Source organism: Rhinoderma darwinii, chromosome 3, assembly GCF_050947455.1.
Source record: "Rhinoderma darwinii isolate aRhiDar2 chromosome 3, aRhiDar2.hap1, whole genome shotgun sequence".
NCBI classification, from domain to species: domain Eukaryota; kingdom Metazoa; phylum Chordata; class Amphibia; order Anura; family Rhinodermatidae; genus Rhinoderma; species Rhinoderma darwinii.
The window spans coordinates 125,315,258-125,339,255 of record NC_134689.1 but is presented as its reverse complement, the minus strand read 5'-3'; the positions used below and the strand labels follow the sequence as shown (position 1 = coordinate 125,339,255).

The following is a 23,998-nucleotide window of genomic DNA, read 5'->3' as shown; positions in this document are numbered from 1 at the left end:
AAACAAAACAGAAAATCACATTGTCACAATTATATATATTTAATTGCATTGTGCACAGAGAAATAAGTATTTGATCCCTTTGGCAAACAAGACGTAATACTTGGTGGCAAAACCCTTGTTGGCATGCACAGCAGTCAGATGTTTTTTGTAGTTGATGATGAGGTTTGCACACATGTTAGATGGAATTTTGGCCCACTCCTCTTTGCAGATCATCTGTAAATCATTAAGATTTCGAAGCTGTCGCTTGGTAACTCGGATCTTCAGCTCCCTCCATACGTTTTCGATGGGATTAAGGTCTGGAGACTGACTAGGCCACTCCATGACCTTAATGTACTTCTTTTTGAGCCACTCCTTTGTTGCCTTGGCTGTATGTTTCGGGTCATTGTTGTGCTGGAAGACCCAGCCACGAGCCATTTTTAATGTCCTGGTGGAGGGAAGGAGGTTGTCACTCAGGATTTGACGGTACATGGCTCCATCCATTCTCCCATTGATGCGGTGAAGTAGTCCTGTGCCCTTAGCAGAGAAACACCCCCAAAACATAATGTTTCCACCTCCATGCTTGATAGTGGGGACGGTGTTCTTTGGGTCATAGGCAGCATTTCTCTTCCTCCAAACACGGCGAGTTGAGTTAATGCCAAAGAGCTCAATTTTAGTCTCATCTGACCACAGCACCTTCTCCCAATCACTCTCAGAATCATCCAGATGTTCATTTGCAAACTTCAGACGGGCCTGTACATGTGCCTTCTTGAGCAGGGGGATTTTGCGGGCACTGCAGGATTTTAATCCATTACGGCGTAATGTGTTACCAATGGTTTTCTTGGTGACTGTGGTCCCAGCTGCCTTGAGATCATTAACAAGTTCCCCCCGTGTAGTTTTCGGCTGAGCTCTCACCTTCCTCAGGAACAAGGATACCCCACAAGGTGAGATTTTGCATGGAGCACCAGATCGATGTCGAATGACAGTCATTTTGTATGTCTTCCATTTTCTTACTATTGCGCCAACAGTTGTCTCCTCACCCAGCGTCTTTCTTATGGTTTTGTAGCCCATTGCAGCCTTGTGCAGGTCTATGATCTTGTCCCTGACATCCTTGGAAAGCTGAAAAATAGGAGGGTTCCTCCAGCTCACCTTTGTTGTGGATATGTAGAGTCACTCACGCACGGATCCCCGTGTCGGCACACGTACAAGCATAGGAGAAAGACAAGAAATTGGATCCAGCGTTGAGTTCTTTAGGTCTGTTTAAAATAGGAATCTTCTTCCAAGTTTTATTGGCAAAAGGATAAAAAACAAGTGCGGTGAAATAAGAGTAATTTCCCAAGTACAAATGGAGGGATAGGTAAAGCAGTGTGAGCGGCGCCTACGCGTTTCTGACGCTGAGGCCTGATTTACACGAGCGTGTGCGTTTTGCGCACGCAAAAAACGCGGCGTTTTGCGTGCGCAAAAGGCATTTGACAGCTCCGTGTGTCATCCGTGTATGATGCGCGGCTGCGTGATTTTCGCGCAGCCGCCATCATAGAGATGAGGCTAGTCGACGCCCGTCACTGTCCAAGGTGCTGAAAGAGCTAACTGATCGGCAGTAACTCTTTCAGCACCCGCGACAGTGAGTTCCGATCACAATATACACCAACCTGTGAATCAAAAAAAGACGTTCATACTTACCATGAACTTCCTGCTTCCTCCAGTCCGGTCTCCCGGCCGTTGCCTTGGTGACGCGTCCCTCTCTTGTCATCCGGCCCCACCTCCCAGGATGACGCGGCAGTCCATGAGACCGCTGCAGCCTGTGATTGGCTGCAGGCTGTGCTTGACCTGTGATTGGCTGCAGCTGTCACTTGGACAGAATTGTCATCCCAGGAGGTCAGACTGGAGGAAGAAGCCGGGAGTTCTCAGTAAGTCAGAACTTCTTTTTTTTTTACACGTTCATGTATATTGTGATCGGAAGTCACTGTCCATGGTGCTGAACCAGTTTAACTCTTTCAGCACCGTGGACAGTGACTGTCTCCTGCCGTCGCGTACCCGAACATTTTTTGCCGGGTTCGGTCAAAACGAGTTCGGCCGAACCCGGTGAAGTTTGGTGCGCTCATCTCTAATTTGACACTCCGTTTGGATGTTTGTAAACAGAAAAGCACGTGGTGCTTTTCTGTTTACATTCATCCTTTTGACAGCTCTTGCGCGAATCACGCAGTCCGCATGGAAGTGCTTCCGTGCGGCATGCGTGGTTTTCACGCACCCATTGACTTCAATGGGTGCGTGATGCGTGAAAAACGCACGATTATAGAACATGTCGTGAGTTTTACGCAACGCACTCACGCTGCGCAAAATTCACGCATCGTCTAAACTGCCCCATAGAGTAATAAAGGTGCGTACGACGCGCATGAAAAGCACGCGCATCGCACGCGCGTATATTACGCTCGTGTAAATGAGGCCTGACTGCGTCCTTAGTCATGGCTGCTGTTATGTCTCGCTCGCAGTCTGTCAATTTATATCCGGTCTATTTTTAGAATCTGTTGATTGCGGTTCAACTAGGGAACTCTTGGGAGTTCCCTGGAACGCACATCACTTCCTGTATATCGGGCAGCAATTTTCGAAGGCTAGAAAACAAAAAGACTGGAAGTGCTGCATTCTATCTTGAGGTATGTCGGTTATTTGAAACTTCCATTTCTATTGTTATTAGCATTAATAATAATATTACTGGCTAAATGCTTTGATTCCTGTCATGTTTTTTGTAATGTTTATAAATAACTTCGTTGTAAACTTTTGTGAGAATTGCGTCCCCGTTGGTATTCATGTACCGGATTTGTTGACTAATTAAAAACAATATGTAAGTGTATGCAAATGAGAATAAAAAATTGTGCTAGCTATAGGAGATATTATCGGTGATAGTTAATGGTTATGTTTTTTGTAATTATTTCCATGTATATATTTAAATGGAGTAAAAACTCGGTCCAAGAAATGCATTAAGACTCAAATTCCATGATATTTAGATTTCTAGCGGCTTTATTATTACTTCTGGTATAGAATATATTGTGCTGGTACTTATTCTTGACATGTACAGATGGGATTAGGGTGAGATTTGCGTTTAATAGAAAGGTTTCTGGTGGATTGATATCCTTAATTAATATTATTTATTATTCCTCTGTTCTATATTTTTTATTTTTTGTTTTTTATTTTTTATTTATTTATTTATTATTTTTTTTGTTTCCAGGGTATCCGATTTGTTGGCTCCAGTGGAATTGGAGACAAGACGGAGTAAGTATCAGCTTAATGTTTCAACAACTATGCATTATATGTATTAGAAGATCCATGTTATCAATATTAATATATTAGCAAAAATTATATTATATATATGGTCTCTGATCTCTGGAAGTCTTATGGGGTTTTATTAATAGTGGAACATTAGTTCTTTGCGTAAGTTGAGACCATTTGGCATTCGTGTTTTTAGTCTATATATCCAATAGGCTTCCCTGGTATGCGTCTTGTGTTTAATGTCTCCTCCTCTTTTAGGGCTGTGAATTTTTTTGATAGCATAACATATAAAGTTGTTAATTGATCTATTGTGGTGATGGATGAAATGCTTTGCCGCGTTCGATATATTTTTAGTATGTTTGGATTCCGGATGTAACCCAAATGTTCTAGTATTCTAGTTTTTAGCTTGCGGTTTGTACATCCTACGTATTTTACACTGCATTGTGTGCATTCTATAATGTATATAACAGATTCCGTGTTACAATTAATATAATTATTGATAGTAAAAGTAATGGTGTTTGTTGAATCGGAGAAAGTTTTTCTTGGGGCAGCATACAGACATGTTTTGCAAGGTTTGTTACCGCATCTATAAAACCCTTTCTGTTCAAGCCATGTTGTTTTGGAAGTATTTGAACTGAAGAAAGAAGGAGATAGGGAACCACCAAGAGACGGGGCTTTGCGGGCCACAAATCTGCATCCCTCTTTAAGAATGTCCGCTAGGATATCGTCCTCCATTAGCATTGGTAGACGTTTTTTGATGATTTGCTTAATGTCATTAAATTGGTTGCTTTGACCCAAGACAACTGTTGGTTTATTAGGCTCTGGTCTAGGGTTATGCTTTTTTGATAAGAGGATGTCTCTGTGTTTTTTTTAGAGGTGATGTTACTTGCCCTTTTTAATGACCATTGCGGGTATCCTCTACTGCATAGTCTACTGTGGATTTGTTGCTGTTCTACTTTAAATTGTGCATCTGAACTGCAATTCCGTTTGGCTCTGTGGAGTTCTCCCACTGGTATAGAGGTGATGGTTTGTTTAGTATGGTTGCTACAAGCATGTAAAATTGTGTTACCAGCTGTAGGTTTTCTAAACGTTTTGGTTTGTATTATGGTATTTTCTATACCTGTCAACTCCAGATCCAGGAAGACCATGTTGTTTTTATCATGGGCCGACGTGAATCTGAGATTTGATGTATTGGAGTTCAAAAAACCAACAAAATCTGGTATGGCAGATACGTCTCCCTTCCAGATGAACATGAGATCATCTATGTATCTGCCATACCAGTGTATATTGTCCCCAAATGGATTAGACGTGGAGAAGATTGTGGTTTCTTCCCACCAAGCCATCACTAAGTTGGCTAAAGAGGCTCTGTCACCAGATTTTGCAACCCCTATCTGCTATTGCAGCAGATAGGTGCTGCAATGTAGATTACAGTAACATTTTTATTTTTAAAAAACTAGCATTTTTGGCCAAGTTATGACCATTTTCGTATTTATGCAAATGAGGCTTGCAAAAGTACAACTGGGCGTGTTGAAAAGTAAAAGTACAACTGGGCGTGTATTATGTGTGTACATCGGGGCGTGTTTACAACTTTTACTAGCTGAGCTTTCTGACGAGAAGTATCATCCACTTCTCTTCAGAACGCCCAGCTTCTGGCAGTGCAGATCTGTGACGTCACTCACAGGTCCTGCATCGTGTCGGCACCAGAGGCTACAGTTGATTCTGCAGCAGCATCAGCATTTGCAGGTAAGTAGCTACATCGACTTACCTGCAAACGCCGATGCTGCTGCAGAATCATCTGTAGCCTCTGGTGCCGATGTGTCCTCGCTCGTCTGACACGATGCAGGACCTGTGAGTGACGACACAGCGTGAACTCTGGAGAACACGGCTGTGTCTGCACTGCCAGAAGCTGGGCGTTGTGAAGAGAAGTGGATGATACTTCTATACACAACGCCCAGCTAGTAAAAGTAGTAAACACGCCCCGATGTACGCACATAATACACGCCCAGTTGTACTTTTACTTTTCAACACGCCCAGTTGTACTTTTGCAAGCCTCATTTGCATAAATACGAAAATGGTCATAACTTGGCCAAAAATGCTCGTTTAAAAAAAATAAAAACGTTACTGTAATCTACATTGCAGCGCCGATCTGCTGCAATAGCAGATAGGGGTTGCAAAATCTGGTGACAGAGCCTCTTAAGGAGGGGGAGAATTTTGCTCCCATGGAGACCCCTCTTAGTTGCAAGTAAAAGATGCCATCAAACTGGAAGTAGTTATGGGTCATCAGAAATGTCAGTACGTCCAGACTGAATGATTGGAGCTGGTCACTGTAGTTGCTATGTGCAATTAGATGATGTTTTATTGATGCCAGGGCTATATGATGGGGAATGCTTGTGTACAGTGATGTTACATCACAAGTAAGCCATGTGTAATTTTTTAGCCAAGTTTCATTATGAAAGGCACGGAGTACATCTGCTGTGTCTCTTAATGAGCCCATAGTGTTTTGGGCTATTGGCTGTAGAATGCAGCACTTCCAGTCTTTTTGTTTTCTAGTCTTCGAAAATTGCTGCCCGATATACAGGAAGTGATGTGCGTTCCAGGGAACTCCCAAGAGTTCCCTAGTTGAACCGCAATCAACAGATTCTAAAAATAGACCGGATATAAATTGACAGACTGCGAGCGAGACATAACAGCAGCCATGACTAAGGACGCAGTCAGCGTCAGAAATGCGTAGGCACCGCTCACACTCCTTTACCTATCCTTCCATTTGTACTTGGGAAATTACTCTTATTTCACCGCACTTGTTTTTTATCCTTTTGCCAATAAAACTTGGAAGAAGATTCCTATTTTAAACAGACCTAAAGAACGCTGGATCCAATTTCTTGTCTTTCTCCTATCCTTGGAAAGCTCTTTGGTCTTGCCCATGTTGTAGAGGTTAGAGTCAGACTGATTAATTGAGTCTGTGGACAGGAGTCTTTTATACAGGTGTCTTTAATGCAGGCACCAAGTTGATTTGGAGCGTGTAACTGGTCTGGAGGAGGCTGAACTCTTAATTGTTGGTAGGGGATCAAATACTTATTTCTCTGTGCACAATGCAAATAAATATATATAATTGTGACTATGTGATTTTCAGTTTTTTTTTAAAATATAATCTATCTCTCACTGGTAAAATTAACCTAGCCTAAAAATTCTAGACTGTTCATGTCTTTGACAGTGGGCAAACTTACAAAATCAGCAAGGGATCAAATACTTATTTCCTTCACTGTACATGCACTTGCACGCCTTGCCATGCTATCAATGAGGTTATTAATGGTTGTCTGAGGAATGTTATGCCACGCTGAATACACTTGGGTACGCAAATCATCAAGATTGGCTGCTGGTAACTCCCTTTGCAATTGCCGACCAATGACGTCCCATATGTGCTCGATAGGAGACAAGACCAGAGATGATGCAGGCCATGGTTGCACGTTTGCTAATATTCAGCCAAGCATTGTACTATTGAAAAACGGCTTCTGGGACACTTTGGAGAAATGGCCGTACCACTGGTTCCACGACCAAATCAATGTAACGCCAAACTGTAAGGGTATGTTCACACGCAAACTCAAAACCGTCTGAAAATACGGAGCTGTTTTCAAGGGAAAACAGCTCCTGATTTTCAGAAGTTTTTTTAAGCCACTCGTGATTTTCATGGCGTTTTTCGCTGCGTTTTTTACGGCCGTTTTTGGAGCTGTTTTCTATACTCTATACTCAATGAAAAACGGCTCCAAAAACGTCCCAAGAAGTGATAAGCACTTCTTTTTCGCAACCGTTTTTTTACGCGGCCGCTTTTTCGAAAACCTCAGAAAATAAGCCGTGTGAACATACCCTTAGTGTACCTGAAATTAAGACTAGACGGGTCTGGCTACCGCACATTATGCCACCCCACACCATAATCCCGGGAGCAGGACTGGTGTGATGTTCCATTGTGAAGGCCTCTTCATGGCATTCCCCACGTGATCTCCGGCTAATGAAACTGGAGCAAAGTTTGTATATATTTTACCGTGCGGCTTACAAAACCCCCGCCCCCAAAAAAAAGTTCATTGACTAACACTATGCTTCTTGAACTTAATTAAAGTCCCTAACTAAGGCACTTTTACACCGGCCCATACGATCAGCAGATGAATAAGCGTTTGCTCGCTCATCTGCTGATCGCTGCCCTGTTTACACAGGGAAATTATCGGGAATGCTTTGAATGCTCGTTTGCCCAATAATTGGCCAGTGTAAAAGAGCCTTTAGTCGGTGAGTAGTACAAGATAAGGCCACCTGCTGGCGGGTGGAATAATTGTGGAAAAAAAGCGATCAGCTGACTACAGTATCCCAGTCTCTCGATATCTGTCTTCAGGGGAAACGGTGATTATCAAAGCTGGACCTTTAGATGGCTTAACCTGTTCATTCCCCTGAGATAAGCAGCTGTCAAGGTCTGTAGCAGATTCGGAGTCCAGTGGTTGAAACAATCTGGCAAGATGGTAATAATAGCGAGACTTTTCAACAGTCCAGTTTGGGTACACAGATAAGAGGCAATAGTTTGTCTTGTGAGGCAGAAATGTAGTCAGGAAACAATCCAAGTTCTGTACACAAATTGTAATGACAGGGATAGGGAAACAGACAAGTGAGCCCTAATCTACCCGCCACTCAGTCAATGCCTACTTGCAACGACCCGCCCTAGGCGACGGGGTACAACTGGGCGACGGTCCCTACACTCAGTAAGTGCACGACAGACAACCAGACAAGGAAACACAGAACAAAGGGAAATGGGGCAGTTGCCCACGGCAACACCGTGAGTAACAAGAGTGGTGAACGAGCCGAGTCAAACCAGAAGTGTACGAGGTACCAAACGCAGAGCAGGAGCGTAGTCAGTAAAGCCAGGGTCAAACCAGGAGTGTACGAGGTACCAAACACAAAGCAGAAGTGTAGTCAGTAAGCCAGGGTCATATGAAGCAGGGTCAAATAGTACAGAAGCTGCAGCAGGGCCAGGAAACCAGCAGAGAAGAATCACAAGCAAAGGAGGAACAGGAAAGGCAGGTATAAATAGACAGAGGGCAGGAGCTAGCTCCGTCTGGCCAGGCTGTGATAGGTTCTCCCACTCCTAAGCCTGCCACCCTAAGTGGTGGAAGATGGAGTCAATCTCACAGACATAGAAGCAGGTGCAGACTGATTATCTATGGGCGTTAACCCCGAAGCTGTGCCTGGCAGATCCTTTACAGTACCCCCCTTTTATGAGGGGCCACCGGACCCTTTCTAAGTGGACCTGGTTTACTGGGGAAATGAAGGTGAAACCTCCTGACCAATATCCCAGCGTGAACATCCCGAGCGGGTACCCAAGTCCTCTCCTCAGGCCCGTATCCTCTCCAATGGACCAGGTACTGGAGGGAGCCTTGGACCATCCTGCTGTCCACAATCTTGGCCACCTCGAATTCTGCCCCCTCAGAGGTGAGAACAGGGACCGGAGGTTTCCTCGAAGGAGCCAAGGACGGGGAGCAGCGTTTAAGGAGGGAGGCATGGAACACGTCGTGTACTCGAAAAGATGGGGGCAACTCCAGTCGGAAGGAGACAGGATTGAGGACTTCAATGACCTTGTACGGCCCTATAAACCGGGGAGCAAACTTCTTGGACGGGACCTTAAGGCGCAAATTTTTAGACGATAGCCACACCAGATCCCCGACCATAAACAAGGGGTTAGCAGAAAGTTTTCTATCTGCCTGAGTTTTTTGTATGCTCTGGGACGCCTCCAGGTTCTTCTGAACCTGAGCCCAGACTGTGCACAGTTCTCGATGAACGACCTCTACCTCGGGATTGTTGGAACTACCAGGTGAAATGGAAGAGAACCATGGATTAAACCCAAAATTACAGAAAAAGGGGGAGACCCCTGACGAGTTACTGACCCGGTTATTAAGGGAAAATTCGGCGAGGGGAATGAATGAGACCCAATCATATTGACAGTCAGAGATAAAACACCTTAAATATTGTTCTAGAGACTGATTAGTCCTCTCAGTTTGGCCATTAGTTTCAGGATGGAAGGCAGAGGAGAAGGACAGATCAATCTCCAACTTTTTACAGAAGGCTCTCCAAAACAATGAAACAAATTGTACCCCTCTATCAGAAACAATATTGACAGGGACCCCATGGAGACGCAGGATGTGTTTGAAAACAAGGTAGCTAACGTCTTAGCATTGGGTAGTTTTTTGAGGGGCACAAAGTGGCACATGTTACTGAAGCGGTCTACTACAACCCACACCACCGACTTGCCTTGAGATGCAGGCAAATCGGTGATAAAATCCATGGAGATATGGGTCCAAGGTCTCTGGGGAATGGGCAAAGAACATAGTAAGCCCGCTGGTCGGGACCTGGGAGTCTTGGACCTAGCACAAACTTCACAAGCGGCGACGTAGGCCTTAACGTCTTTAGGCAACCCAGGCCACCAATAGTTTCTGGCAATGAGGTGCTTGGTACCCAGGATGCCTGGATGGCCAGATAGTGCAGAGTCATGATTTTCCCTAAGTACCCTTAGCCGGAATTGCAGGGGAACAAACAGCTTGTTCTCAGGAAGGCTCCCGGGAGCTGAACCTTGATCAGCCGCAATTTCAGAGACTAAATCAGAATCAATAGCGGAAATGATTATACCTGGAGGCAAAATACAAGCAGGATCTTCCTCCGAAGGAGGGCTGGCCATGAAGCTATGCGACAGTGCATCAGCCTTAATATTTTTAGACCCAGCCCTATAGGTAACCAAAAAATTGAATCTGGTAAAAAATAACGCCCATCCAGCTTGTCTCGGGTTTAGCCTCCGGGCCGATTCTAGGAAAACCAGATTCTTGTGGTCGGTAAGGACCGTTACCTGGTGCCTAGCCCCCTCCAGGAAGTGGCGCCACTCTTCAAATGCCCATTTAATGGCTAAGAGTTCGCTGTTGCCAATATCATAGTTACTCTCAGTGGGCAAAAACTTCCTGGAGAAGTAGGCACAGGGACGAAGATGGGTGAGGGACCTGGTACCCTGGGACAAGACAGCCCCCACTCCCACCTCGGACGCGTCAACCTCCACGATAAATGGCTCCATTTGGTTGGGCTGAACCAACACCGGGGCCGAAATAAAGCACTTCTTAAGGGCCTCAAAAGCCTGGACAGCCTCAGGAGGCCAGTGGAGGAGATCAGCACCCTTGCGAGTGAGGTCCGTAAGAGGCTTAGCGATGACTGAGAAGTTAGCAATAAATCTCCTGTAATAATTAGCAAACCCCAAGAAGCACTGTAACGCCTTCAGGGAGGCAGGTTGGACCCATTCCGCCACAGCCTGGACCTTGGTGGGGTCCATGCGGAATTCATGAGGAGTGAGGATTTGAACCAAAAATGGTATCTCCTGCACCCCAAACACACATTTTTCGGTCTTAGGCTTGTGATTATGTAATGACAGGGATAGGGAAACAGACAAGTGAGCCCTAATCTACCCGCCACTCAGTCCCTGCCTACTTGCAACGACCCCCCCTAGGCGACGGGGTACAACTGGGCGACGGTCCCTACACTCAGTAAGTGCACGACAGACAACCAGACAAGGAAACACAGAACAAAGGGAAACGGGGCAGTTGCCCACGGCAACACCGTGAGCAACAAGAGTGGTGAACGAGCTGAGTCAAACCAGGAGTGTACGAGGTACCAAACGCAGAGCAGGAGCGTAGTCAGTAAAGCCAGGGTCAAACCAGGAGTGTACGAGGTACCAAACGCAGAGCAGAAGTGTAGTCAGTAAGCCAGGGTCATATGAAGCAGGGTCAAATAGTACAGAAGCTGCAGCAGGGCCAGGAAACCAGCAGAGAAGAATCACAAGCAAAGGAGGAACAGGAAAGGCAGGTATAAATAGACAGAGGGCGGGAGCTAGCTCCGTCTGGCCAGGCTGTGATAGGTTCTCCCACTCCTAAGCCTGCCACCCTGAGTGGTGGAAGATGGAGTCAATCTCACAGACATAGAAGCAGGTGCAGACTGATTATCTATGGGCGTTAACCCCGAAGCTGTGCCTGGCAGATCCTTTACACAAATAAGCAGCAACAGTTTGTAGAGTAAGGCAGCAAGGAACCAGACTAGAGGCCGGAAGGTCAATAGTCTGGCAAGGAGAAAGTGCAAGGTCCAGACTTATATAGGAAGCCAAAAGAGTCAGACTAATTAGGCAATCCAGGTAAGGAATCTCAAAATAAGGAATCAAGGGAAGCTAGACACTAGATTCAGCAGTAGAACTGTCCATAAACAACAGTAGCAAAATGAGAAGAGCTACTGCCTGGGACAGGAGTTTCTGGGTACCACTCCTGAAAGCAGCACATGGTAGTCTGCAAATGTTACTATTGCCTTTCTGTTAAACTAACACGCATATTCTGCTGAACCAAATGTGCCTGTCAACTGGGTAGTCAGGGGGGTTACGATAGTTTTCTGACAAACAGCTCATGTCTCTGCAGAGCTTTAGACTTCATATTGACTTCTCAGCCTAAGGGTATGTTCACATGGCTTATTTTCGGCCGTTTTTCGGGCCGTAAACGGACGAAAACCGGTCGAAAAGTTGGAAGCAGAACGCCTCCAAACATCTCCCCATTGATTTCAATGGGAAAAAGGCCGTTTTGAAAAAAAAAAAAGTGCATGTACAGTCACTTCTTGAGTCGTTTTTGGAGCCGTTTTTCATTAACTCTATAGAAAAACAGCTCCAAAAACAGCCGTAAAAAACGTAGCGAAAAACATGAGTTTGAATAAAAAATGGCTGAAAATCAGGAGCTGTTTTTTGTTGAAAACAGCTCCATATTTTCAGACGTATTTTGCTAAGCGTCTGAACATACCCTTACTATTGTCTTTCAGGTTCCAGCAAAGTTCTCCATCCCCTGCCCTATTTACTCCTACCCTATTCTCCATTAATAAGAACTTTTTATAGCACCAACATACTCTGCAATGCTTTACAATTGGAGAAGTAACAAAGAAGAAAAAGACACACAATCTAAACAAAATAACAAACAATGAGACAAAAAGATGGAGGTCTCTGCTCATAAAAGTTTACAATCTAAGGCCTCATGCACACGACTGTGCTCGTAATTACGACTCGTAATTACGAGCACGGCCGGGCACGGCAAGCCACGGGCAGCCGGCCGTTTTTCCGAGCCGTGCTCCCATTATAATGTATAGTAGCACGGCCTGTAAAATAAAAAAATAGAACATGTTCTATCTTATTAACGGCACGGGCACCTTCCCGTGAGAAAACGGGAAGGTACCCGTGGCCAACAGAAGTCTATGGGCCCGTTATTTCGGGTCGTAATTACGACCCGTAATAACGGGTGTTTTTAAGGTCGTGTGCATGAGGCCTAAATGATTCTCATGTTATGTATTTAAACCTCTTTGTAGTCAATATGTATATCACACCGAAAGTTAATGGCCATATAAAATAATAATCATAATAATAATCATAATTATTATTATTGGTTGCATATATGAAAATAGGGGGAATCAGGCACAAAAGGCCTTTTTTTTTAAATATTTCTACCAAATATATTAAAACCAAGATATATTGGCTCCAATTTGGAACAAAAAAAAAACAAAAACTCAACCACATCAGAACAACAGACTAAGGGAAAAAAAATAACTTTAGATTCAAGCCTCATGCACACCAATCTGTTCCTTACAGATCTATAATGCACCGCACATAGCCTGCTATGGGCCAATACTATACCTCCATGTGCCAATAATTTTATCCAAAGGCACATGGAGGTTTTAATTGAGTTCCACATGAATCTATAAGAAAAAAATGGTGGCGTGTTACATAGGAATTCTCCCCTTAAAGTATTGTATCTAGGGTCAAATACAATTCCTCACAGAGGCATTATACAGCGGCACACAGACTGCATACAGGTCTAAGATATGGACCCGTAGTCACTGGTGAAAAAAATGGCAAAAAGATGCCTGCATTTTTGAAAAAAACTGTAAAATTGGGAAATAAAACATACACACATGAAACTGACATAATATTTGATAATGCACATCTTGCTGTAAATAAAAAGAGACACGAAAGTCATAACATTAAGTGTATATAAGTGTGAACGCAATCTAAGAATGCATTCACTCTAGAGATTTAGAAAAAAAAGACTACATAAAGTCTAGCACATAAAAACACAGGATTTGGACTCCAAATGAGATAAATTGAAATATCATGTCTCTGGTATATAGATGATCATATATTTTTTTCTTCTTTTCCCAATAGAGATAATTAACCATATTTTTACATGACTACAAAGGAAAACACCCAACAAGCATCAACTCCATATGACTGCGTAATGACAGTGAGTAATAAGCCATGGACACTCCATACATCACGTAATTTACAATTTATTATTCTGTCTATTATCTAGAATCAGGGAGGGAAATGAATAAATAGATACATACACATATAACAGATTGTCCACAGTGGAGGACGGAAACGAGATTATATTTTGTAGGACATATGAGAAGTCACCACACCAGAAATTCATCTGGAGTATATCTGTAGCACACGTATGTGTTCTATATAATGAGCATATTTACAATAATGTAAACCTTGCATGAATTTCCTCCATTTGATTTTCTTTTTATGAAGAGAAACTTTCTATTGTTTTGTTAATTTTATCCACAATAGTTCAGAAAAAGTACATTTTACTTGAGCAAACATTTTAAAAACACATTAACCCTTTAAAGGGAACCTGTCACCAGCATTTCACCTATTAAACTCTACTCACCCCTCGCTGGCCATTGCTGTCAAAATGTCATTGCCGTTATACCCTCTCCTAAGCTCCTGCTCCGTAAATAACGGTCTGCAAATATTTTGCGCCTTTTATGGTAACAATCCATCAGTCCCGTTCATTCCTCTTCTTATGCCCGCCCACCGCCGAAACCTAGCCCGCCATAAATGCCGAAATCTCGTCTGAGTTAAAGCGCATACCCCTGTCATGTATGGTACGACACCCTTCCCTACATTGTCCAGGCCTCAAATATAGCTACTGCGCATGCGCCGCTATGGTGTTCCGTTGTGCGCACGCACCAGAACAGGACATTGCAGGAGGTGAGGAGCTGTCAATCAAAAGTAAGGAAGCAGGGTTATCTCGGAAAGGCTTGAGGAATGAAGATATGACTCTTTTCGAACCGAGAGATGACTTTTTTATGCTCATTAGCATATGGCACAGGAACACAAAAAAATTTAATATTAAATGTACAGAACCTACTTAGAAGATAATTATAGGTCACATAAAAACATTTTTTACCCACTAGGTATTGCTGGTTTAATAAGTGAAATACTGGTGACAGGTTCCCTGTAAGAATGCCTATTTTTGGGCCTTCAGTGATTTATTTTCAGTTTTTTTCATCGCCACATTATGAGAACCATCATTTTTTTATTTTCCAGTTGACATAGCTGTAAGCTGTCTTGTTCTTGGTGGGACTAGTTGTAATTTTGGGTACATATAATTTATTGATTAACTTATATTCATTTATTTTGGGGGGGGGGGGAACAGCTATTTTATTGTTGTTTGTGTTTTTGTTGTTTGTAGTTTCTTTTAACGGTGTTCACCGTGTGATATAAATAACGTAACAAATTAATTCTATAGGTTTTTACGATTACAGCGATATCAAATTTGTCTAATTTTTTTTCTGTTTTACTATTTTTACAAAATAAAATCAATTTTTTTGTGTCACTGCATTTTGAGAGCCATTTTTTTTCATACTTGTGCCTAAAATAAGTACTTTTATGGAGAAACTTTTTCTTTATTTTTTTTCACTTTGATTTTTTTCTTTTCTTTACTTAACTGGTTTTCTAATTTTGTTTAAAACCAAATCACAATTATAACACTTTACTATTATACTCCTGTAATTTTACACTGAGAGTCAGCCTATTTACCCCGACAGGCAGCCCAATAGACATAGTACCATGGCAGACCTGGGGGCCTTTGTTGGGCCCTGGCTGGCATGGCAACCCATCATCACTCCTAGATACATCCCCCTGCCATATATTATGGCACTGTGAGGTAAGTACAGTACTTATCATTTGCCAGCAAAAAGAGATCAGTGGTAGTAGCCGTTTAATTCACTTTACCGCACACCTACAGTCAGGAGCCTCACGTGACCGTAAGTATGACGTCATGTGAAGATGTCCGAGATAATATAAGCCTGTCTAATGGCGTGCACCGCACTATTACCCCATATACCCCTGAGGATGCCATATCTACTGCGAAACATGCCGAGGGAGGGCATAATTTGTACTTCTTAATTAGTTTCGCCAACTAGCTCAGTATAGTTAAAGGATGTGATCTGCAGATGCATCCAGTGATTAGCATTATTGTAGATCTATTAGTGAATGCATTGCCTTCTCCTACCGCCTATTATAGGGATATATTGCATTAACACTGAGCTACAGGAAATTCATTTTAAAATTTGTCTGTGTCTAAATTTAATAATAAAAGTTATGTGCCATGCTGAGGGGACCCGGCAGGGAGAAGAGGAGCAGTGAGGTGTGTATGTGTTTTAATTATTTTTTTTGTATATTTAATTTTTCTGTTTCATTTAATGGGCTAATAGGGGGTTAAGGGGTAGCCCGACCATCGGGGCAAGATAAGAAGCTCAGCACGTGCCTCTGCCTTGCTATGCCCGACAGACGGAAATTTTTGCTAGCTAGCAGCTGTTTTCTGGCGTAAATTATAATAAATTTGTTGGGACGCTGTTACCTCGCCTCCTTTTGTGAAGCCACACCCCTTCCCAAAAATGAGATGAGGACGGTGTAAAAAGGGCGAAATTGCGACTATTGGGCGCTTATGCAACTTTTTTACGCCAGACAACTCATCTAGAATGGTTGATAAATTCCCAGTAAACTGTGCTACACGGATAGTGGAACATGACACTACTCACTATGGGGCGCCACACCAATTAAGGGCTTGTTTACACAAGCGTGTTATTCGTCCGTACGACACGCCTGATTTTCACGTGTGTCGTACGGACCTATAATAGTCTATGGGGCCGTGCAGACAGTCCGTGAATTTTGTGCAACGTGAGTCCGTTGCAAAAAACTCACGACCTGTTCTATATTTGTGCACTGTTCGCGCATCACGCACCCATTGAAGTCAATGGGTGCGTGAAAACCACGCATGTCACACGGAAGAACTTCCGTGCGAACAGCGTGATTCGCGCAACAGCAGTGAAAAGGATGAATGAAAACAGAAAAGCACCACATGCTTTTCTGTTTACAAACATCCAAACGGAGTGTCATAATGATGGCGGCTGCGCGAAAAGCACACAGCTGCGCATCATATGGTGATGACACATGGAGCTGTTAAGTGCCTTTTGCGCACGCAAAACGCTGCGTTTTTTGCGTGCGCAAAACACACACGCTCGTGTAAACCAGGCCTAATACTTATGTTTACACTAAGCATTATCTTCCATCAATTTTAGAATCTGTCCAGGCAAATATTGCCCTTTAAGAGTTGCCAAGCAACTAAAAGGGAACCTGTCACTGTGACCTAATGGGAACTTTCAGATGCCTTCAAAGTGGGGGTTGTGAGTTGTGACACAGGAATCTGCATATGAAAATAACAAATGAACAAAAATGTGGCCCTTTGCAAGCCAGCCTATAGAGAGGTATATAAAGTGTTCATATGTAGGACCAAGGCTAATGCACACTTAAATACTTGGCGCAAATTTTAGATGATAAAGTAGCATAATGACGCATCTGTAGAACCAGCCTTAATCCTACGTATAAACCCTCCTGGCACCCCCCATTTGGCAGGAGAGCTGGTAAGTACACTGGAGTAGAAGTAGTTAGTCAGCCTACGTATGATGCGTTAATTATTGTGTAAAATTAGAAAATGCCTGTAGTTTATAATGACACGTCTGGTGATAAATCTATTTTAACAATTATTCTGAAGAAATTGGTTTTAATTTTGTCTTATTTGACTAAAACTACAATCTGTGAAGAGAATGTTTATTTCCAACAACTTCTATGACCGCTATAGAATTATGTGCAGATCTAATATGACTAAACATACAGAATAGCAAACTGACTATAAAGTATCCGGATAATAGCGAACGCTAAATTATGAAGGTAAATTTCTTATCTGTGCCGGAGTGGCATGAACCATAAAGCACTAAAGAGGAAACTCTCATGTCATATAAACAAAGGTATTTCTTTCATCTTTTCTGCAAGGCTGATGGAACACAGCACATTTAATCTTATCAATGCTAGGTAACCAAGTACTATTCAACAAACAAGCTTCATGTTTAATTATGGCTTTCTCTTATCTAATTTCCGAAGTAAATTTGGTAGGAATTCAGAATAATTTAAGCATAAACAGAATGAAAATAATTAATATGTAACTTTTTGAAAACTGTAGTAAATTTGAATTAAATACTAAACATTAAAATCAACAGTTAAATAAGCATTAACCCACAGACGTCTGCATGCTATAATGTAAGGTGCACCATGCACAGCATAGACTTTAAATCCATGCCACAAACTCTTTATGGAGCGATCGCACAGTCCAGAAGCATTTTTTACTGCTCACAGCTTCTGCTTACTGAATTGTTGTAAATAAATGACAGGATACAGTAATACTGCATTCTGTATATACATTTCCTTGTGCTGTTCAGCTCTAAAAGACACAGATCAGCTCTCACTGTACCATCATAGTAGCTGTGCACTTCCCTCCTATATTCTATTTGGTCCAGCTACAAAGACAAAGTGACGTATAAAGCAAATTATACATGCACAATTTTATTGCCCACCAAAAAATACGCAGTAATTCCGCTACGTGTGGACAAGCCCTAAGTTTTTTTCCTTTGGTGAAGGAAAGCCTAGCAACGGCTCTGGGAAAATACTGACAAAATACGCTTATGTGAAAGTGACCTTTCTAGACGATAATGCAAGTGCGTCGGCTTTATTACTATTCTCTAGTTTAGTCCAGTTTAGTCTACCTAGTATTTATGGGAGTAGTGAAGCTACCAACAATGTATGAAGCAATACTACTTTTCAGAGCAGGCCATCATAAAATTGGAGACTCTGGGACAAATGAACAGTGGAAAAAGCTTATCACATTGAAAGAAAAAAAATACATTTACATTGTTATAACATATTTTTTTTTTAAATGTAAACGAACAGATACTTCGAAGAATTTGATTTATGTCTATGGAATTCAAAGTGCTGTTAGAATACACCTGTTTACATTTGTTAGTCGGGTTTCTTTTGCTTTTATGACATACTGTACAAAAAAATAATGCAGCATTTTCCTTTCCATCTCTTTATATGCAAAAAACGAGATCTATCAACAGACAGCATTCAGTTCTATGGTGTAAACCAGGGGTCTCAAACACGCGGCCCCTGAGGCTTTTATGTGTGGCCCGCAGGGCACCGTAGCTCCTTCGGGAAAGGAGAGAGCAGGCCGAAGAAGGAATGCACCGGTGCTCCTTCAGGACATCATGAAGGAGTGCAATCCGTAGGTGGTAGGTGAGCAATGGCCACACAGACTTAACTATGTGATCGTCCGATCGCTTTTATAACACACTGCAATACTTTTGTATTGCAGTGTATTAGTGCCTGTAAAACGGACAGGCATCTGCTAGGCCATGCCTCTGAAGGCATAACAAGTGGCAGACCTGAGGGCCTTTATTAGTTTTTCAGATGGTTGTCATGGCAGCCCAGGGGCCTAATGAAGGCCCCCAGGACTGCCTTCACTCTGCCCCTGTTAAGCCCTGCCTGTGGCAGGACTTAACAGAAGCCAGTAAAAATTACTATACACTGCAATACATTGGTATTTCAGTGTATTGTACTAGCGATCCAACGATCGCTGGTTCAAATTCCCTAGGGGGACTAATAGATTGTGTAAAAAAAGTTTAATTAAGTTTTTGGTAGGGACATAAAAAAAATGAAAGTTAAAAAAAAAAAAAAAGTGATCAAAACGTCATGATCAAACCTGCCCTCATACCACTCAATCGACGAAAAAATAAAAAAGTTATGGCTTTCAGAATATGGAAAAAAAATAAAAATTCTAACAAATAATCTTTTCTTTGTAAAAGGAGTAAAATATTAAAAAAACAGATATAAATCTGGTATCACCGTAATCGGATTGAACAGCAAAATAAAGTAAATGTCATAGAGGAATCACAGTTTTTTCCAATTCCACCCAACATAGAATGTTTTTTTCAGTTTCCCAGAACATTATATGGTACTTTAAATGGTTTCAACAGAAACTACAACTCCTCCCGCAAAAAACAAGCCTTCACACCACTCCATTGACGGAAAAAGAAAAAAAATTATGACTCATATAAGGCGGGAAGTGTAAAACGAAAAAAAAAAAAAATGGCTTGGACTATAAGGGGTTAATAATATGGAAGAGAGTTATATAAGTTGCACCTGCCTTCTGTCCATTTTTTTTCCAGTTTTCTTGCAAATTTTTGGGCACCTCAGTTGCGCAAATATTTGAAACTTTTTTAAATCTTTTTAGGCTGTTCTCAACATGTTTAAAAAAGAACGGTGGGGTTTAGTTGGTGGGCAAATATACTATAGTTTATACCATAAATTGGCATAAATTATAGGGAACATCTATGCCAGCCCATAGCTACCGTAGATTTTAGTTTGTGGTGCACATATAGCCCAAGATGCGCCAAATTTGTCTTCTTTTAATACATTTAGCACATCTTACTCCAGTGGGCATCTGTTTAGAACTGCGTATGAGACGACAGTCTTAGTAAATTCCCCACTATGTCTATGCAGGGGTTTTTCAAACGTAACCCCTCCCTCTTCTTTGCGCGTAATCCGGCCTCCTACGATGACGTGGCAGGCCATGTGATGCTGCAGCCTGTGATAGGCTGCAGCAGTTACATGGGAGGAAACATCATCCCAGGAGTGAGTTCTGGGTAAGTATGATTTTTTTTTTTTTCTTGAGTTGCAATTTCCTTTGTGGCTTTCTGTTGCGGGTTTTGCATTCCCATTGAATTCTATAAGGAAAATCCGCAACAGAAAAGCAACGAAAACGCAGCATAAATTGACATGCTGCAGATTTAAATTCCGCATCGCAGGTCAATTTATTAACGTTTAGGGCTTCTCCACACGTAGTGGAATTGCTACGGAATTGCGAAAAGCACTGCGAGAAACGGCGCAAAAAATGCGGCAAGAGAGTGCAGGCAGGTCGATTCCTCAAAGAATTTTGAGCCAGATTTTTTCTGCCTGCAAATTCCTCCGTGTGAACTAGGCCTAAAGGGTTTTATGTAAATAAAGCTTACTCACTGTATGAATTAACATATACAACTTTCTAGTATACTTTTGTGTATATATTTATTAAGACTGTGCTAGTCTTAAAAAAAAAAAACAGCTAGAGTAAGATGCAACAAATTTATTAAGAGGCACCTCTTAGGCTGGGTTCACACGACCTATTTTCAGGCGTAAACGAGGCGTATTATGCCTCGTTTTACGCCTGAAAATAGGGCTACAATACGTCGGCAAACATCTGCCCATTCATTTGAATGGGTTTGCCGACGTATTGTGCAGACGACCTGTCATTTACGCGTCGTCGTTTGACAGCTGTCAAACGACGACGCGTAAATGGACTGCCTCGGCAAAGAAGTGCAGGACACTTCTTTGCCACGTAATTTGAGCTGTTCTTCATTGAACTCAATGAAGCACAGCTCAAGATTTACGAGCATCTCAGACGGCTCACAAAATGCGAGGAGGAGCATTTACGTGCGAAACGAGGCAGCTGTTAACAGTCTGTCTTTTCACACGTAAATGCCTCTCATCGTGTGAACATACCCTTAATAAATTGTCCGCATCTCTGGCTGTCCGTGTGGCACTGAATGAAATCTACTCCAGCCAGAAGCCTGCTATAAATTACACCAGTTTCTGGCGTCAATTATAGTAAATACGTCAGGCCGCCAGTGAATACACCCCCTTCTGCTAAGCTCCACCCACTTTTTTGAAAAGTGAGAGCTGGGGAAACTGCTTAAAAGTTGGAATTATTGCGACTTTTGGGCCATTGGCAACATTTTTCTGGCGTACCAACATTGTTAACTTTTCCCCTTTGTGTTTTCATTTCTTACTATTTTCAAGGTATGTGTTTGTTGACAGTGGATGAAAACACTTGTTTACATAAATCCTTTGGGCCCAGTTCACACGGAAACCGCTTTGGAATCAACGGCAAAAAACTATGATTTCAATAGAAGAAGGCTGCAGTTTTTTTCCCGGGGGAAAAAAAGCGACATGTCCTTTCTTGCCGCGGATCCGCCTCTGACCTCCTATTGAAATCAATGGGAGGCAGAAAAAGCGTTTTTCGCAGCGTTTTTTGCATTGAGCACTGCTGGCAAAAAACGAGGTAATAAAGTGCAGGCAGATTTTTTCTGCCTGCAAAATACTCTGTGTGAACTAGGTCTTACCGAGACGTGGATACAACTAGTCTATCTAGTCTAGGTAATCCTGTGTAAAATAAGTACATCAGCAGTAGCTGCACAAATCTCTCTGATAGTTTGCTATAATGTATCAGGCTCTTGGGATTATGTATATATTTATAGTTATATAGCATATGTATAGCAAATATTAAATACCTTTTACACCATATGAGGCATTCAAATCCAAAGAACTTTGGCAGTCCTTGTTCCTAGAAATCTTTACATAGGATTCCATTTGATGACATAACTCTTCATGGTTTTTAAACTCCATGTCTCCATCACCTGTAAACTACAGAGAGAGTGAAAGAAAAAGAAAACTATTTTAAGACACAATGGTACTTGCTTTTCTGCTAACGTGTATGTTCAGAATCGGAAGAAATTTTTTGTCTTGGATAAGGCCGCAAATCCACAGCACAATCCCCATTGGTGGCCTAATTGTTTCTCCTTATATAAAAAAAATGTTCATTGAAATGTGCACATAGTATGCTAAAAATACCCCTGAGAGCAGATCTTAGGGACTAGATGATCAAGAAATGAATTAATGATATTAGGTTCTGACGTTAGTTGGTTGTACGCATCAGTGGGGGAGGGGTGGCATTCACACGACAGAGTTTCCCGGCCGGGTGCCGGACGTTCATAAATCGGCCGGCACCCGGCTGCATTAGGAATAATAGACCCCTAATGGGGCTATTCACACGACCGATTTTTTGACGGCCGGGAAAACCGGCCATCAAAAAATAGGACATGCTCTATTTTCGGCCGGGTACCCGGCCCCCATAGAAGTCTATGGGGCCGGGTAATACACGGCCATCACCGGAATGAGTCCCGAGTGATGGCCGGGTTTTCCGTCGCTTGCGCTCTGTCTCCTCCTCCTCACAGCGCAGAGTGCATGTGAGGAGGAGGAGTTGATGCCATTCGGACGAATGGCTGTACGCTGGAGATACACTGTGTGGCAGGGCCGGGGTGTACAGCAGGTGGAGGGAGCACTGCGCTGGCTTCCTTCCCCTGCTTGTTTTAAAAGCGCCCCGGCCCTGCGACGCCGCTCTGCTATGTGCTAGCCCCACTTTAGCTCCTTGAAGGAGCGGAATCCCTGTGTTTTCGGGGATTCCGCTCCTAGACAGAGCGTTTGATGTCTCTGTCCATATCTGGGCAGTGACATCAGGGGAAACTCCTGAAGCGGAATCCCTGAACACATGGGGATTCCCCTTCAGGAGTTGCCGCTGATGTCACTGTCCAGATCTGCCCGGCCCGGAACGGATGCAAAACTTTATGCAAACCGGCCGGGCAAAATGGCCGATTTTACCGGCCGACACTCGGGCTCGGGAACGACCCGGTCGTGTGAATCCCGCCTAAAACAGTATCTGTATATCTACTATTGAGTTTATATACAGAATATCAAGGATTAGACAGGCATACTAAACATGAGCGAATCGACACTAACCGAATTCGGTCTGAATTTCCCAAAAGTCGAGGATTCGGATACTGCTGGGACCCCCACCCATTGCTAGTACGCCTCTACAAACGCTGGCAGTTTTCAAATATAACATGCGTTTTTAAGGAGGTTTTGTGGCGTTTTTCATTTGATGTCATTTTGTACATGCTCTTTTTCTGGTGTTTTTAAAGTCCCATAGGGAAGCCTATGGGAAAAACGCCAGAAAAAACGCCAGAAAAAAACGCCATACACAGAACATGCTGCATTTGGAAAAAAAGATGCCACAGAATTGCCTCAAAAGTACCACAAACCAAATAGCAGGTGTGTGTAGTTTATTTAATATTTTACAATGGATTTTAATGAAACATCTGGCTACATTGAAAACTACATGAAAAAAAGCCACAAAAAATGCCATTAAAAGCGCACAAAAATGCAGCAGAATGCTGTGTGTGAATCCAGCCTTTCACTTTCTCTTTTTTTTTTTGTATCCACTCTGCCACCAAGACTGCTGATTTTAGCCTAAGACCAGGATCGCACAGTTTTCTTAATACCTTTCCTTCCTTTTGGATCCACTTCTGGCTTTGGCTCAAAAACAAAGCCAATAACTGCCACAAAAACGGCATCAAAACTGTGTGTGTGTGATTCTGGCCTAACAGTAGATCGGCTTCTCTATCCCACTAGCACATAAACAATTCCGTGAGCTGAGAATCTCTCAAATAAAATAACTGTTGGAATAATGTCTTCTTCTAACATGCCAATCCCAAACTTAATTCTATGTATAAAAAAAAAACTTGTTTTATTGCATATTTCTGTAAACTACCTGTAGTAAGGCCGGATTCACACGAGCGTGTGCGTTTTGCGCACGCAAAAGGTCCGCAAAATCTCCGT

The 23,998-nt window shown here is 42.6% G+C and overlaps 1 protein-coding gene across 1 annotated transcript in view; it reads right to left on the bottom strand.

Moving 5' to 3' along the window:
* LOC142750385 (uncharacterized) overlaps positions 1 to 23,998 on the bottom strand; it is a 240,543-nt gene that overhangs the window by 180,928 nt on the left and 35,617 nt on the right. The window contains exon 4 of the mRNA XM_075859387.1: positions 21,835 to 21,967. Coding sequence (XP_075715502.1) covers positions 21,835 to 21,967 — 133 coding nt within the window. The remainder of the gene's footprint in view (positions 1 to 21,834; positions 21,968 to 23,998) is intronic.